Here is a 14,954-nt window from a genome sequence, read left to right as displayed (position 1 = left end):
AAAAAAAAAGCTAGAGTTGGGATTGGTCAGCAGTTAAACGCCTGCCACACAGGTGTGAGGGTCAGAGTGCGAAATGCCCACAAACCCAGATAAATGCCAGGTGGGCGTGGAGGCCTGCCCACAGTCCACAGAGACAAGGATCCACAGTCGCACACGTGCACGTACACACACACACACACACACACACACACACACACACACACACACACACTATATTTTGAGTACAAGGTCAGTTTTGGCTACAGGAGACCTTGAAAACATCAACGGAGTGGGGATAAAGGTCAAAAGCCCTACCTGCTGAGCTACCTCACCCACCCCACCTTTTTGGGTTTCATAGGGTTGTTTACAGTGAAGGGTAAGCGTGCTATATGCTTCTAACATTATGCAGAGTATGCGTTCTTTTCTGATTCCTGGGGTGTGCCAGATCAGGCTGCTTATTTATTATATATCTACATCTTTCAGTATGTAGCTCAGGCTGGCTCTATGGGCCAAGCATATGGTACTACAGGCGTGGGCCACTTCTCAGGCTAGTTTTGATAACTTCAGAAATCAGAACATCCGAGCTGGGAGGTGTAGCGCGGCAGACACTGTGGGAGACGATGAATCCTTGCCTCAAAACCAAACCGGACAACCAAGTCCCAAACAACAGCACCCCTCCCCCACCTCCGCCCAGGGACTGGATCCTTAGTACCACAATTAACAGATGTGAAGAGCGGCACGCTTGGGGAAAGCGAACAATCAGTCTGGACTTTAGTGCCAAACTTAATCTCAAAAACAAAGAAGACCCTCCCGGTCTTGCGCACATTCTGCGTGCGCATGCAAGTGCGGAAGGGAGGTACTTTTTTTACAGCCTCGCCTCCTCACACTTGTCTCAGTGGGTGCAAAACCTTTTGGCTCGTTCATTGCCCCCACACCCCAAATATATTTCACGTTGCAGAATGAGACCTGGAGGTTAACGGAGGCTTCAGCTTCTGCACAAATAGCTCGGGTTCTGGGGGTCTACCCTGGGCTAGGTTCCTTGATATGGTGTGAGGCCTCCCCTCCCCATTCCATTAAGGTGGTTGCTTCCACGCCACCCGGAAGTGCTTGTGGCCCGGTTCCGGGGGTGAGCTGGTGGCAGGACATGGACGTGCCTGGCGGAGTCTGCAGCCGGAGCGGAGCACTTTCGTCTGCGGATCCGGCTCCTGCCTCGGTGACCCTGGCGGAGCTCCTGCATCTGGTCCAGAAGGGCCAGGAGCTCCCAGGCCTGGAGAAACGCCACATCACTGCGACCCACGGTGAACCCACGGTGTCTCTGCTCCCACGGAAGTCCAAGCCCTGGGAAGACGCGGGCTCGGCCGCCTCATCCTGCACTGCCGCCCTAGACTCGAGGACGCAGCCTCCGACCATCGAGGAGCCGTCCCGGGGCAGCCCAGCCTACCAACTCGATGGAGGCCCAAGGGATTCCTGAGGCTCGAGGTGTTTCCGCAACTGAGATCCGGAGGGCGTGACAGGATCCTACACGAACTTGAGAGTCTGGACACATGCCACCTTTACTCATCTTTCTGCATCTGCCACGATCTGTCTCAAGCAGACCCAGTATTCATGGGGGATTCAGTGTTGCCCAGTAATCTTGGTTTTGGACGGTGAACTTCAACTTTATACTGTGTTCTAGTCCATCTGTGTAATTGAAACAAGTTTTCCTAGTCACAGTAACAGAGCACGACCTCCTGGGTCAGCTTATTCTAATAATACTGATAAAGTGAAACATATCTAAAAAGCGTTGGGGATTTAGCTCAGTGGTAGAGTGCTTGCCTAGCAAGCACAAGGCCCTGGGTTCGGTCCCCAGCTCCGAAAAAAAGAAAAGAAAAAAATAAAAAGCATTTCTAATTTTGCAGTCGTTTGGGTTTGATGAAAAAGTTACTTCCCGGAATGATGCATAGAACTCCTGTATCACGGAGGCGGGGGTGGGGTGGGGGGCGGAGTTGAGGGCTCAGTGGTTAAGAGCACTGACTGCATCTCCTGATAGAGTCTGACAAATACAGAGGCAAATGCTCACAGGCAACCATTGGACAGAACAGGGTCTCCAGTGGAGTCGTTAAAGGACGGAAGGAGCTGAAGGGATTTGCAACCCCATAAAAACAATACCAACGAACTAGACACCCCAGCGCTCCCAAGGACTAAACGACCAACCAGAGTACACACGGAGCAACCCATGGCTCCAGCTGCATATGTAGCAGAGGATGGCCTTGTTGGGCATCAATGGGAGAAGCCCTTGGTCCTGTAAAGACTCGATGCCCCAGTGTAGAGGAATGGCAGTGTAGAGGATGGGTGAGCACCCTCATGGGAGCAGGGCGTTGGAGCATAAGCTAGGAGGCTGTGTGTGTGTGTGTGTGTGTGTGTGTGTGCGCGCGCGCGTGCGCGCAGGAAAGGGGTTAACACTTGAAATGTAAATAAAATAACCAATTAAAAAACTAGTAGTGGGGTTGGGGATTTAGCTCAGTGGTAGAACGCTTGCCTAGGAAGCGCAAGGCCCTGGGTTCGGTCCCCAGCTCCGAAAAAAAAGAACCAAAAAAAAAAAAAAAAAGAGAGCACTGGGGCTGGAGAGATGGCTCAGAGGTTAAGAGCTCTTCCAGAAGTCCTGAGTTTGATTCCCAGCAACCACATGGTGGCTCACAACCATCTGTAATGAGATCTGATGCCCTCTTCTGGTGTGTCTGAAGACAGAGACAGTGCACTTACATAAAATAAATCTTAAAAAAAAAAAAAAAAAAAAAGAGCACTGACTGCTTTTGCAGTTAAATTCCCAGCAAAACACATAACTCACAACCAGCTGTAAGAGGGATCTGATGCCCTCTTCTGGTGTCTGAGGACAGCTACAGTGTACTTCTACACATAAATCTTTTAAATCCTGATTGTTGGAACAGCTAAGTCAGGTAGTGCGAGCAGAGGCAATCTGAGAATTGGTGCCCCTTGTAGGCTTTCACCTCCCATCATGCACCAGACATCCCAGTTAAGCTCTGGTTTGGCCAGATGCCTTACCCACTGAGCCATCTCCAAGGCTGAAAAGAATTGTTTGGAATTAAACCCAGGATTTCTGAAGGAGCATCAGTGCTCTTAACCTGAGTCGCCCTTCCACTCCCCTACCCCAGAAGACTTGTGAAACCCTGTCAGATGCTTTGGGGCTGGGTGAACAGCTTTTAACCAAGAGCTGACCTTGGGCCCCCTAAAGTCTGATTTTGAGGGCAGTGTCTGATAGGCCTTTATTACATGGATCTGTGTCTGCCTCCACATTGACACCACACCAAGCTTCCCTGTAGTCTTTCAGACAGGCTCAGTGGCTGTTTCTCCATAGTCTATAAAACCCAAATGGCAGGCAGTATGCTAGCTGCGGGAATGCCTATCCATGTAGTTAAGTAGCTAGTACATCTGGCTGATAACCAGCAATATGGACAGCAGAACGTCTTGTTTTGGGGGTTTCAACTCATTGTTAGGGGGCAACACCACTTGTTTTTTTGACAGTCTATTTAACCCAAGCTACCTTTGAATTTGTGGTCCGCCTGGCAGGCATCACCAAGCTTAGAATAAACCACTTTACCTTTGGGGCCCGAAGGCACATGCTAAGAGGACTTGCTTCTGCAGAAGGCCTAGAATTGGCCCCAGCCCCCACAGGAACCTTCACTTGTCAGTATATCTAGCTCCAAGACATGGGGACAGTTTCTGGCTACTTTGGGACCCACACTGATGGCACATACTCACACACAAAAATAAATTTTAAAAATCATCTTTTACTATATAGAAAAAACCCTTGCTTTAAACTCTGAGCAACTAGAAATGGAAGACTTGGCTCAGCTCATCCAGGGGCTCTTACACAGCAGACAAGCACCACCAACACTGCAGTGCTCCCCAACTTAGTAAGATCCAGGACTCATTTCTCCAAGACTGCAATGCATTTTTGGTCACCTCATTTCCCAATGCCCTACAACAGTTACCACTGATATCCCAAGGCCCCATGAAGTCAGGGTTATAGGCAAGCCCAAGGGAAGCATGTGTTAGGAATGTGGACTCATGTGGGTTTTAAGGAAAGGCAAGACGGGAATCCTTAAGCCAAGGGCGAAGTTTAGGGGGCGTTTCCTGGGTATGGGAAGTTTAAAAACAATAGTCTTTCATATCATTGGTTTTTGTTGGTCTTTAATATTTTCTCTGTGTGTAGCCCTGGGTATCCTGGAACTCTGTAGAACAGGCTTGCCTGGCCTTGAACTCAGGAGATCTGCCTGCCTCTGCCTCTCAAGTGTTGTGACTAAAGGTGTGTGCCATCAGGCCCAGCTAAACACTATTTCGTAGTTGAAAACAAGTGGTTGAACTTCAGTCCCCTCCTGTAGCACAGAACAAGACTAACTTCACAGACCAATGTGCATAGAAAAACAGGCTGTCCTCACAAAAGACTTCCGTGTGCCAAGAGGGTGTGTGTCACCGTTGTGGAGTTCCAAGCACAGTGTATGGATTTATGCTTGTGTTTTTCTAAATCCTGAGCTACAGGAAAGGACTGTCACTGCAGGTCAGGGTACAAATGCTGTTACACTGATCAAGGGCAGCAAGCCCCAGAGGTCCCAAAGCGGTTGTAACATGGCCTCACATAAGACTGAGCACCACCATTGTTGCCTTTCTGCCTGAGGAACAAGCCCCCAGGCTTATACACCAACAGCTGGGGGTGGGCGTGGGTTTCAGGGCGGGGCGGAGGCAGGGCTGCTGTGGAGTTTAAGGCTAGCCAGGGCCACACAGGAAGACGTTGTATTGAACAAACCAACCATCTCTGACAAAAATAAAAAGTAAAACCAAGACCCTCTTCATCCAGATTCAAGTGTGCCCCTTGGTCTGCCCCACTGCTTTAAGAGTCTTGGAGGGCGTGGGAGGGATACTTGGGCTAGTCGCTCACCCAACATTAAACACCGAGATGGAAGGAAGGCAGGGCAGTTCTTTCCTCCACAGCTTGTGCGGATCTCAGAGACGGGCAGCCAACTGGAGAACAATCGCCCTGTTCCATGAACTGGTCCCTGCTAAATGTCTTCGATGCTCGCACACCCTACTGTGGTTCTCCTGGCCCTTTCCTTCAGTTTTTGAAGGCAGAAAATAATCTTCTCTGAAGATACTTGGTAATTTTATACAAACAAAAGCATTTCCAATTCATGCTTTTGGAAAACCTAAGGAAGGAAAACACAGTTGTGTCGACAAACCAATGGCAGTCTAGGACTGAGAGCAACAATAGCGGTATACTGCTCCAGGCTGACCCCTTCAACAAACCAGCTAACTGCTCTTCAGTCTTTCTGAAATCAGCTGATTGATTTCTTCTCCACTGGAGGCTAAATGTCCACAGCAACACAGACGGTTTCTAGCCTGTGACCTAGCAGTCAGAGCTGTATTAGGGTCTGTCCCAACAGGTCAACACGCGTGTTCCTGTCTTCCAAGGACTCTCAAATTCCAGCACACACAAGCTCTCTCCTTGCAGTACTAGGTCTACGAGCTTGCATCCTTAGCCAACTGTACCTCCAGCTCACAGGGACTTCTAGGTGACAGCACAGCCCACCAGAAGTCAGACACGGTGCTGACAAGATGGCTCATTAAGTAAGACTTCTTGCCATGAAGACTACCCAAATAAAGATTCTCAGAACCAATGAAGGAGAGTGCTGGGTCTGGCATGGCCTTGGTGGGGACAGAATGACATGGCTCCCGTCTTTGAGACAGAGCCAGCAGGTGTGGGCTTCCACAAGTGTGGTGGTCACTACTGGCGAAAGACCTGTTTGCATAAATGTCTGTATAATAATTTATACTTTTCAGGAACGTCCTCTCAGTTAACATTAATGATTCCATGGTAATCTGAGACAGCGTGAGTCTGGGAGGTGAAGGTGTGGTTAATGTCTCAGCAAAATGTCCTGATCTCGGGAGTTGGGGATTTAGCTCAGTGGTAGAGCGCTTGCCTAGGAAGCGCAAGGCCCTGGGTTCGGTCCCCAGCTCCGAAAAAAAAGAACCAAAAAAAAAAAAAAAAAAAAAAAAAGTCCTGATCTTCAGGACAGCCTGAAGGTTGTGGATAAGGACTCTAAATACATGGTTCAAATACATGTTAATTTAAGGCTGGAGAGATGGCTCAGCTGTTAAGAGCATTGACTGCTCTTCTAGAGGTCCTGAGTTCAATCCTCAGCAACCACACGGTGGCTCACAACCATCTGTAATGAGATCTGGTGCCCTCTTCTGGTGTGTCTAAGGATGGATATAGTATACTCTTTCTTTTTGTCTGAAGGGGACTGGCAGAATTACTATATGCAGTTACTCTGCTAATGAACCTTCAACTATTAGTATAGCACATAAGAATTAACACTGCTCCCACAGTCAAAGGAAAGCAGGTCAATGAATGTGCAGTAGTATACCCATAAAATAACAAATCTTTAAAAAAAACATAATTTCTCAAGAAGTAAAGATGCAGTATGAATTACAGGAGGGGCCTATCAAACCTAAGGGTACAAAAGCAGCTCTACTGTAAGCCAACTTGTGAGAAAGACAGTAAAGAAGGGGACAAATGTAGGGAGTGATGGTCACAGACCCCACCCAGCTAAGGTTTTGTTGTTGCCACTGTTTACGATGACAAAAGCTGACAGGTTCCTAAGTCCAGGGTCAGCTGGAGACAGAGCAAGGTTGGGCCCAGCAGTGGTTGAGATGGTGATGGGATCCCACCAGCTGGCTTATTGTATGTGCTTAACAGAGGTGGGCAGACCTCTGAACTCTTTTGCAAAGTAAAAAAAAAAAGCCATTTGCTGTCTCCTGAAAATTAAGGAGCTGGGGTTATGGGTGCTGACTCTGGAAACCTGGAGTCAACATCTGGACTGATATGTAAAATAGAGTTGTCCTTATCATCTGCAAGAGATGAGCTATCCAGTCAGTCTCAAGCAGAGAACAGAGCCACCTGGGGATCTTAGGAGAAGACGGAACAAAGAAAAAGGTGTCTAGAGTAGAGCAAGGCCACAGCTCCGACCCAGCACTGACTGTGAGCAGTCTGTTCCTCCGCTCCCACACACCCCGTCCGTAGCCCCTCTCAAAGTCTTTGGCAACAGGAGCACTGGCTGTACTGTGGCACACGCCGGTCTCACCTGCTCCTGCTCTAGTTGAGCTGCCGGATGAGCTGGTTGATGCGGTCACCCCGGTAGCCAGGCGAGCCCATCTCCTTGAGGAAGCCCACTCTATTCTTGGTAGCATGACGGGCCACAGAGAGGTGGAAAGGGCACAAGAATGAAGAGATCTGCTGGAAATGCTTCCCAGGGAAGGCAATTTCATGGATGAGGTCTTCCAGGCAAATGACACCAAACTGCCCTGAAAAACAAGAGGGTATCGATCCCCTTGTTCACTACTAGCCGGTACACAGGAAAAAAGCTGGGCCTGTAATGTGAGGAACAGACCCTGGGTCCAAATCCCAGCAGCCACCAAACCCCCATGCTGCAGCACTCACCCAAGTGCTCCTCAATCACTGTGTTGTCGGTCAGAGGGACAGTCTTATTGTTAATCTTTGCTTGTCCACGCTTCAAGATGAGTTCTCGGACAGACTTCAGATTTGGAAATCTACACAAGGCACAACAGAGACACTGGCCATTAAGAACAAGCTGAGAAGAGGTGTCAGCCTCTCGACCCGGACCTCCCACAGGCAGGGCGTGGACTACTGAGTGACAACTGAGAGGAAGAATGAAAAGCACAGTGGCTCAAGCCTGCAATTCCAGCACCTGAGACAGAGGCCGGAGGGTCGTGAGCTATCTATACAGGAGTCTGAAGTGAGCCAACTGAAAAGCCCAGCACAGGCTTAAGAATATAATTAGAGGGGTTGGGGATTTAGCTCAGTGGTAGAGCGCTTGCCTAGGAAGCGCAAGGCCCTGGGTTCGGTCCCCAGCTTCAAAAAAAAAAAAAAAAAAAAAAAAAAAAAAGAATATAATTAGAAACTTAGGCATTTTTTGAGATCAGGTCTTATGCTGGCCTCAAACTTGCAGCAATCCTCCTGCCTCAGAGGTTTTACACCAAGAGGTACACAGCTGTATTTGAGTGAGGACAGCTATGAAGCCTGCTAAGTGTGGACACGGCTTCCCAGCACCATACCTTGTACCTTCACAGGACATATGTCCATGAGCGATACTAAACTTCTTCATGTCTGTCCTTTGGTGTACAGGGATGGGAGGCCCAAGACACCATGCTCAGTTCTAAAATGTGTTTTTCTTTCTTTGAGAACATCTTGCAGCAGAATGGCTCAGGCTGGCCTGGGATCCACAGCAACCTCCCTGCCACAGACTCCAAGTGCTGGGATGTAGGTGTGAGCCACCACACTTGGCGACGATCACTATCACGGTGGCTTCAAGCACTAATCTCTGTGTCATTCATTTTACCTTCTCTCTCTCTCTCTCTCTTTTTTTTTGGTTCTTTTTTTCAGAGCTGGGGACCGAACCCAGGGCCTTGCGCTTCCTAGGTAAGCGCTCTACCACTGAGCTAAATCCCCAGCCCCCATTTTACCTTCTCTTAACCGACAGCCGAGTAAGTCCCAAACACTTGGGGCATTATCAGCATCACTGACCTTCCCAGGTTCTAAGGCTCTTTATTTCTGGTGACTGGCCACAGCAAAATGGCCAACACACAGCATGAACCTTGGAAGACAATACCCTGTGTGTCTTACACACTCAAAGAACGAGGTGATTCACGTGGGAAAACGGTACTTACCCCCAGGTCACATAAGGCTCCACTGTGCGCAGCATTCTCATACTCTGAGGGGTGACCTTGACAAAGACGCCACTGAACAACTTCTTCAGGCCAAGTTTCATGATGGTGCTCTTTACCAATAAACTCACTCCTTGAATCCTGAAACCAACAGGCAGGCGTCTGAGCTCAGTCTACGCTGGTCTGCTTGCAAGCAGCTCTGACACCAAGACTGCTAAATAGAATCCACCTCAGAGCTCAAGAGCAGTGGGAGGCAGGCTGGAAACAGACCTCGGCCCATTTTGTGGAGCAATCCCTGGGTGCTACAGGATACAGTTCCTGATGGACTGGGGGGTTGGGGGGGATGCTAGGCTATATGGTCAAGTATGTCTACCCGAGGAAGCCAGATTGCTTCAGTAGGTAGGCAGTAAAAGCAGGGAACATAGTCACAGCAGATCTGAGTCTGACATCAGAACCAGGGAAGCTTGAAGAGAGCAGAGCTCAGAGTTTTAAACACAGAGGTTTTACACCAAGAGGTGCACAGCTGTATTTGAGTGAGGACAGCTATGAAGCCTGCTAAGTGTGGACACGGCTTCCCAGCACCATACCTTGTACCTTCACAGGACATATGTCCATGAGTGATACTAAACTTCTTCATGTCTGTCCTCTCTCTGTGCTTCAGTGTTGGGGTTAAACCTGGCCTACTTTCCTGTCTTGTGTCAAGCTGTGGTTCCTACTTTAGAAAGGGTAAGAGCCCCACCTTCGCCCTGAGTGTCTGCGTCACTGAACTTATGTCACCTGTGGTCCTAACTCTGAATCCTACACAATCTACTGTAACAGGTTAGGCTTTATCTCCCTACAGAGACATCAAAGTTGAACCAAAAGCTCATCTGCCCCCGGGACCCTGAAACACACTGGTACTGTACCTTTCCATGCGTATAACGAAGGCCAAGGAGTGTTTATCAGGGACCTCCAAAGCGCGCGGCTTCACTTCTAGTCGCCGGACACGCACCTTGTCTCGTTGCTGCCGCCAGGAATCATGCACGAAAGATTCTAGTCGTCTAAACCGGAATTCTTTCCCTTTTCTCTAAGGTAGAGAAGACAAATATCACCATCTCTTGCCTTCCACAATCAACCCAGGAGCCATTAAAAAGAGAGCTCATCTCTCCCATGTTCTGCAAAGGGGGGCAAAACTCTACATAAGGGACACACGAGGAAGCCAAGGTGGAACTGAGAAAGCTTAAGACGTTATGAAGAAAACTTTGTGCTGTAAGTTTATATGCTGGTAACATTTACAACAAGTGTGTATGAAACCCAACACTAGATTAGGAATCATTAAATACAAGAGGGTTTTCTTCTCTTTTCATTCAAAAATCTTGTATATACTATGTGCAGAATCCACACATACACAGACTCTAAATAAACTTTAAAAATTGTTAAGATACTTTTGGTTTGAGACGGGTTCTCACTGTACAGCCAAACTCTCCATTCTCCTGTCTCAACCTTCCAGAATGCAGAAATTGCCACAGTTCAGTTGGCAGTTTAATCTCAGCATTGCAGAGGTCGAATTAGACTGATCTGTTAGTATTCCAAACCGTATATGCAGACCCTGTCTAAGAAGCAAACAAAAAAAAAAAAAAACAAAAAAAAACCCAAAAAAACAACAACAACAACAACAAAAAAAACCAAGAACTTTTTTCTCCCAAATTTGGTGTTTTACCACTTAATATGAATTTAGAAAATGTCTTCACTTTTCCCTTAAACGCCATTCTAGCATTTTGCTCACAGAAAGATGTAGGGTAAATCTTTGCTATATGGGAGAAACCAGTGAGGGATCTGCTAACAAATCTAGTTCAACAAACATCCTCTAGTAAAATCCATCCACCTCAAATCCTAATATCCCTCTTCCCTTGCTCCCAGATTTACCTCTCTCTTTGCCAAAAGAGCCTGCTTTGCCTGAGTGGCTTTGAGCGCTTGATAAGCCTTCCTCTTTTTCAGGAGATTTTCTGGAACCAAAGGGATCTTTTTTCTTTCCCTGATAAAGAAAAATTGACATCAACAAAAATTACTAAACCAACATTCAGGGCTTTCCAAACCAAGTCGAGATCCTGGTCTTCCTGGGACCTATGGTTTCTGATCAGTCTTCACCATGGACCTGTATTACTTGTCCCCAAAAACCTTTGGTCTCTGGGTTCGTTTTGGTCCATAGAGCTTTAACAACTATAGCCTGTCACAGTCACTAGCGGCAAGGAAACACTAGTAAAACCCGCAAAGGGTTGGGGCTGTTACAGATCCACCAAGAGAGTAGTTAGTCAAGCTAGGGTGAGGTGGGGGAGACACATGAAAGTAGGAGGGAGACTTGGGGAGAAAGAGCTTGGTGGAAGACAGGGGGTGGGGGGGGAAGAGATGGTAGGGGGAGGGGATAGGATCAAAATAACACTATGTGTACGAAACTGTGAAAACATATGGTAGCCAAGTTGAGCGAACCAAACTCTGGCACTCTCCAGCCACTCTCCCCTCAGTTCCTTTCCTCGCTGCATCAAAAGTCGCCCCAGATGTCCTATCCACCGTCGAGGAGCCCTACGGTATTTCAGTCCCCATCTTTATTGCGTAATATGGAGCCTTTTTCTTTCCTTTCCACAGCCCACAGTATCCTTTTGTAGCACCAAAGTACAAACAGAAGGGATGGCATCGGATTCTCAAAGCCCCACTAGAGAGATTCAAAGACCAACACACTCACCCTTCCTCCGCCATCTTCCCAGTGCTCCAGCTACTGCTCATGCGCAGTCTCACCAGGCAGGGTAGAGAGGCCCGCCTCTATGTCTCCTTGATCATAGAGACGGGACTCTCGCTCACGCTGGAGGACTCAGGCGGCCTGAGATTCCTTAGCGGCTGTGAGGTTCTGAGAAATGGTCTTGCTAGCCCTGATTCCAGCAAAAACTGGAGGAGTTTCCGTCACATTCCTTCTAGGTTTTCTAGAGTCTGACACCCGTCTAGATCCAGCCTTTTTCGGTTAGGAATGTAGCGCCTCGAACACGGCCGCCTGTCAACGAGTTAAAGGCTTCCCACAATGCATCTGCAGCTTCCACTACAGCGCCGATGACACACTTCCGGCACGGGCTCTACGGAAGTGGACAGCCTTGCTGCTGTGATGTTTTTAATCCCCGGAGTCTCGAGGGACCGTCTTGGCGCTCACACTTGGGTGGCGGTTATTTGTGGAGGATTTGGGGAAATAAAAATGTGTCTCCTACTCTGTGAGCCTTTGAATTTCTTACCTCGGGTTTCCTTATCAGTACAATTAATATATGGGCGTTCCCAGTAGCCGCTAGGAGGCGCTTTGAGATTTACAAAGTATTAGCACAAGTTGGGTAAACAGTCGAGCCTAGAAAGGGTTCATTTTTCATCTCAGCTATTTCACTTGTTTAAGTATCGCAGAATTTACTCACGTTGCCACATTCTTGCACAGTGCCTTTTTATGCTCTAGCCTAGGACAATGCCATTAACAGCACTTGAAGGAGTCGCCACCGCCTTTATCCTTCTACACCTTTGGCTTATGGGCAGGAGACTATTTCCTCTGTGTCTCTTCTACACATCACTACAGTGGGACTCTGCAAGGAATTGTTAAGTACCCGAGGATTGGTGCGTCATGTTGACACACATTAAGAAACTAGTCCACTCAGAACGCCAGCTGCTCATTACCAGATGAATGTCAACGAGGATTAAAGGCTTGAGAGATGGTTGAGCTATTAGAGGACCCATGGTTGGTTCCCAGCACCTACATAGTGGCTCCCAACCATATGTAACTCCAATTCTAAGGGATTCATGACCTCTTCTGCCTCGGGCACCAGACACACCGACATACATGCAGGCAAAAACATGCATACCATTCCCAGTGGGGAATTTTGCTGTTCATCTCATACTTTTTCTTTTTTTTTTTTTTGGTTCTTTTTTTCGGAGCTGGGGACCGAACCCAGGGCCTTGCGCTTCCTAGGTAAGCGCTCTACCACTGAGCTAAATCCCCAGCCCCATACTTTTTCATTTTTAAAGATTTAATTAATTTACTTTACTTATATATGAAAACACTGTAGCTGTCTTCAGATACACCAGAAGAGGGCATCAGATCCCTTTACAGATGGTTGTGAGCCACCATGTGGTTGCTGGAATTGAACTCAGGACCTCTGGAAGAGCATTCAGTGCTCTTGACTGCTGAGCCATCTTTCAAACCCTGGTTCTCTTGGGGTTTTTTTGGTTGTTGTTGTTTTTGTTTTTTGTTTTTTTTTGTTTTGTTTTGTTTTTTTGAGACAGGGTTTCTCTGTGTAGTCTTGTCTGTCCTGGAACTCTCTCTGCACACCATCTGGTCTCAAACTCAAAGGTCCTCCTACCTCTACCTCCTGAACACTGAGATTAAAGGTGTGAGTCACCACTTCCTGGATCACCTCATATTCTTTTGATTTTAGCTTAATGCTCTAAAATTTTTGTTCAAGTATAAATCTCATCTTCATATTTGTAAGATTATTGTGTAACTTTCAGTATCTCAAGATTTATAAGCATATTGGGTACAATTAAAAACCTGAAACAAAAGAGTTAGGGGTTGTAACAACCAGGTTGAGAGTAAAAAAAAAAAAATCTATATAGGTAATCTTAAAGGAAACGTGTGGCTTGTCACTGTCTTAGCTGATGTTCCTACGTAGGGACAGAGGCAGCCATCTTTGCTAGGGTTGGAAAGGTTGGATTTGGTCTCGTGACCTCATTACCACCTTTTCCAGTTTATATTTTGCTTTTTGGTTTTGAAGGCAGGCTATCTCCCTCTATCCCTGGCTGTCCTGGAACTCACTCTGTAGATCAGGCTGGCCTCGAACTCACAAGGTCCACCTGCCTCTGCCTCCCAAATGCTGGGATTAAAGGTGTGCACCACCACTGAGCTGCTCCCATCATGATTAAAAGTAACCAAGGGCAAAGCCAACCAAGAAACAGCTCCTTCTAGTGTAAGACTCAAAGTGAGCCTTAGCTGCCGGGAGACCCCCAAATGAGACTTGAGAATGAGGTTTGATGCAAAAGCAAGAGGTTTATTGTTCCAGCATGCTGGTGTCGTCCAGCACCCAAAGGAGAGGAGAGGGGACCCTTCTCTTTCATAAGCTTTGTATGCAAATTTTGAGGGCAGAGTCTAGCAACAGCAATTAGGCATGTAATGATTGGTGATCCTGGTGACTTTTACATTAATTGGCTGGGCAGGGAGGGGGACTCAGGGACCCTCGATAAGGCCCAGTGGGAAATTCCGAGTCAGGACTCTTTCTCAACCACATGGCATAAGCAACTTCTTCTAGCCATCACACTCAAACCAGAGATTTCTCCATTATTTTTGATCATGCTAACAAGCTTCCCCTTCTCTGCCCATCCCACAATCCCTTCTTTTCTGATCTGGCCTTTGCTGTCAGTCTCCTTATCTCAGCAATGGGTCACCCAAATCAATACCCTCAGGCACCTACTTTGAGCCCACTTGCAACCCTTAGTATCCCTGTTTCTCCATGCCACTCTGCCGTGGGAACCCCTTTACCTTCCCCTACCTGGTCTAACCCAACCATGGTTCTCTGTCTGGAGGAAGTCACCCAGGTGAATGGCTTGGTCTGAAGGCCTCTAGGGGCTTTCGCCAGCCTTACCCCCCACCCCACTCCGGGCAAGGCTAGGTTGAGTTCCAACTTCCTGCCTTAGGTCGAGCCTAGTTCCATTCTCCACCCACAGGAACATTCTTGAGTAGAAAATTCTCAGAATGTACCAACTAATGCTTGCTAGCCAGTAGATTTAAAGGTCAATATGCTTAGCCAATAAGTTTGAACTGTAACTGAAAGATCCCCATTTGATATTAGTGCAGCCATTTCTTAAAAATGAGAATCTTTTAAGGTGGCCCTTGCTTAGCCCCTAGACATTAGACAGTAGACCAGAAAGTACAGAAAGCACATTCCTACCCCTTCTCTAGGAAGCTGCCCGACCATAAGAACAGATGGTATAGATCGTATTCACTGCAGGGCAATTACAAGAGAGGAAACATCTCTGGGAAGCTGACTGACCACTATAGATTGTGCCCCAGGACAGGAAAACCTATATCAAGTTAGATGTCCTTGGTACTGACATAGCTATAGCCTTGTCCTGGGAACTCCAGAAGAGAAACATCTGCCAAGTCAGATATCCTTGGTCCTTGTCCTGGGAACCCCAGGATGGGAAAACATATATCAAGTCAAACATCCTTGGTACTGAAATGG

General features: G+C 47.5%; 2 protein-coding genes and 1 non-coding gene across 3 annotated transcripts; 1 reads left to right on the top strand and 2 right to left on the bottom strand.

Annotated features, from left to right (window-relative positions):
- The first annotated feature begins 741 nt into the window (after window positions 1-741).
- Window positions 742-1,876, top strand: C9h6orf226 (smilar to human chromosome 6 open reading frame 226). The gene has a single exon (XM_006244592.5). The coding sequence runs from the start codon at window positions 1,124-1,126 to the stop codon at window positions 1,448-1,450; it is 327 nt and encodes a 108-aa protein (XP_006244654.4). The 5' UTR covers window positions 742-1,123; the 3' UTR covers window positions 1,451-1,876.
- Window positions 1,877-3,747: 1,871 nt separating this feature from the next.
- Rpl7l1 (ribosomal protein L7-like 1) lies at window positions 3,748-11,766 on the bottom strand. Its single transcript, NM_001399334.1, has 7 exons — window positions 11,438-11,766; window positions 10,624-10,732; window positions 9,624-9,784; window positions 8,722-8,859; window positions 7,475-7,584; window positions 7,119-7,338; window positions 3,748-5,180 (listed from the first exon to the last, which is right to left on the bottom strand). Exons 1-6 carry the CDS (start codon window positions 11,476-11,478, stop codon window positions 7,130-7,132), a joined length of 768 nt encoding a protein of 255 aa, NP_001386263.1. The 5' UTR covers window positions 11,479-11,766; the 3' UTR covers window positions 3,748-5,180; window positions 7,119-7,129.
- Window positions 6,263-6,393, bottom strand: LOC120093043 (small nucleolar RNA SNORA19). The gene has a single exon (XR_005489584.1). It is a non-coding gene; the product is annotated as a small nucleolar RNA SNORA19 (small nucleolar RNA).
- Window positions 11,767-14,954: the final 3,188 nt, after the last annotated feature.

The sequence above is a fragment of the Rattus norvegicus genome, chromosome 9, assembly GCF_036323735.1.
Source record: "Rattus norvegicus strain BN/NHsdMcwi chromosome 9, GRCr8, whole genome shotgun sequence".
Taxonomy (NCBI): Eukaryota; Metazoa; Chordata; class Mammalia; order Rodentia; family Muridae; genus Rattus; species Rattus norvegicus.
This window is presented reverse-complemented; position numbering and strand designations above follow the sequence as displayed.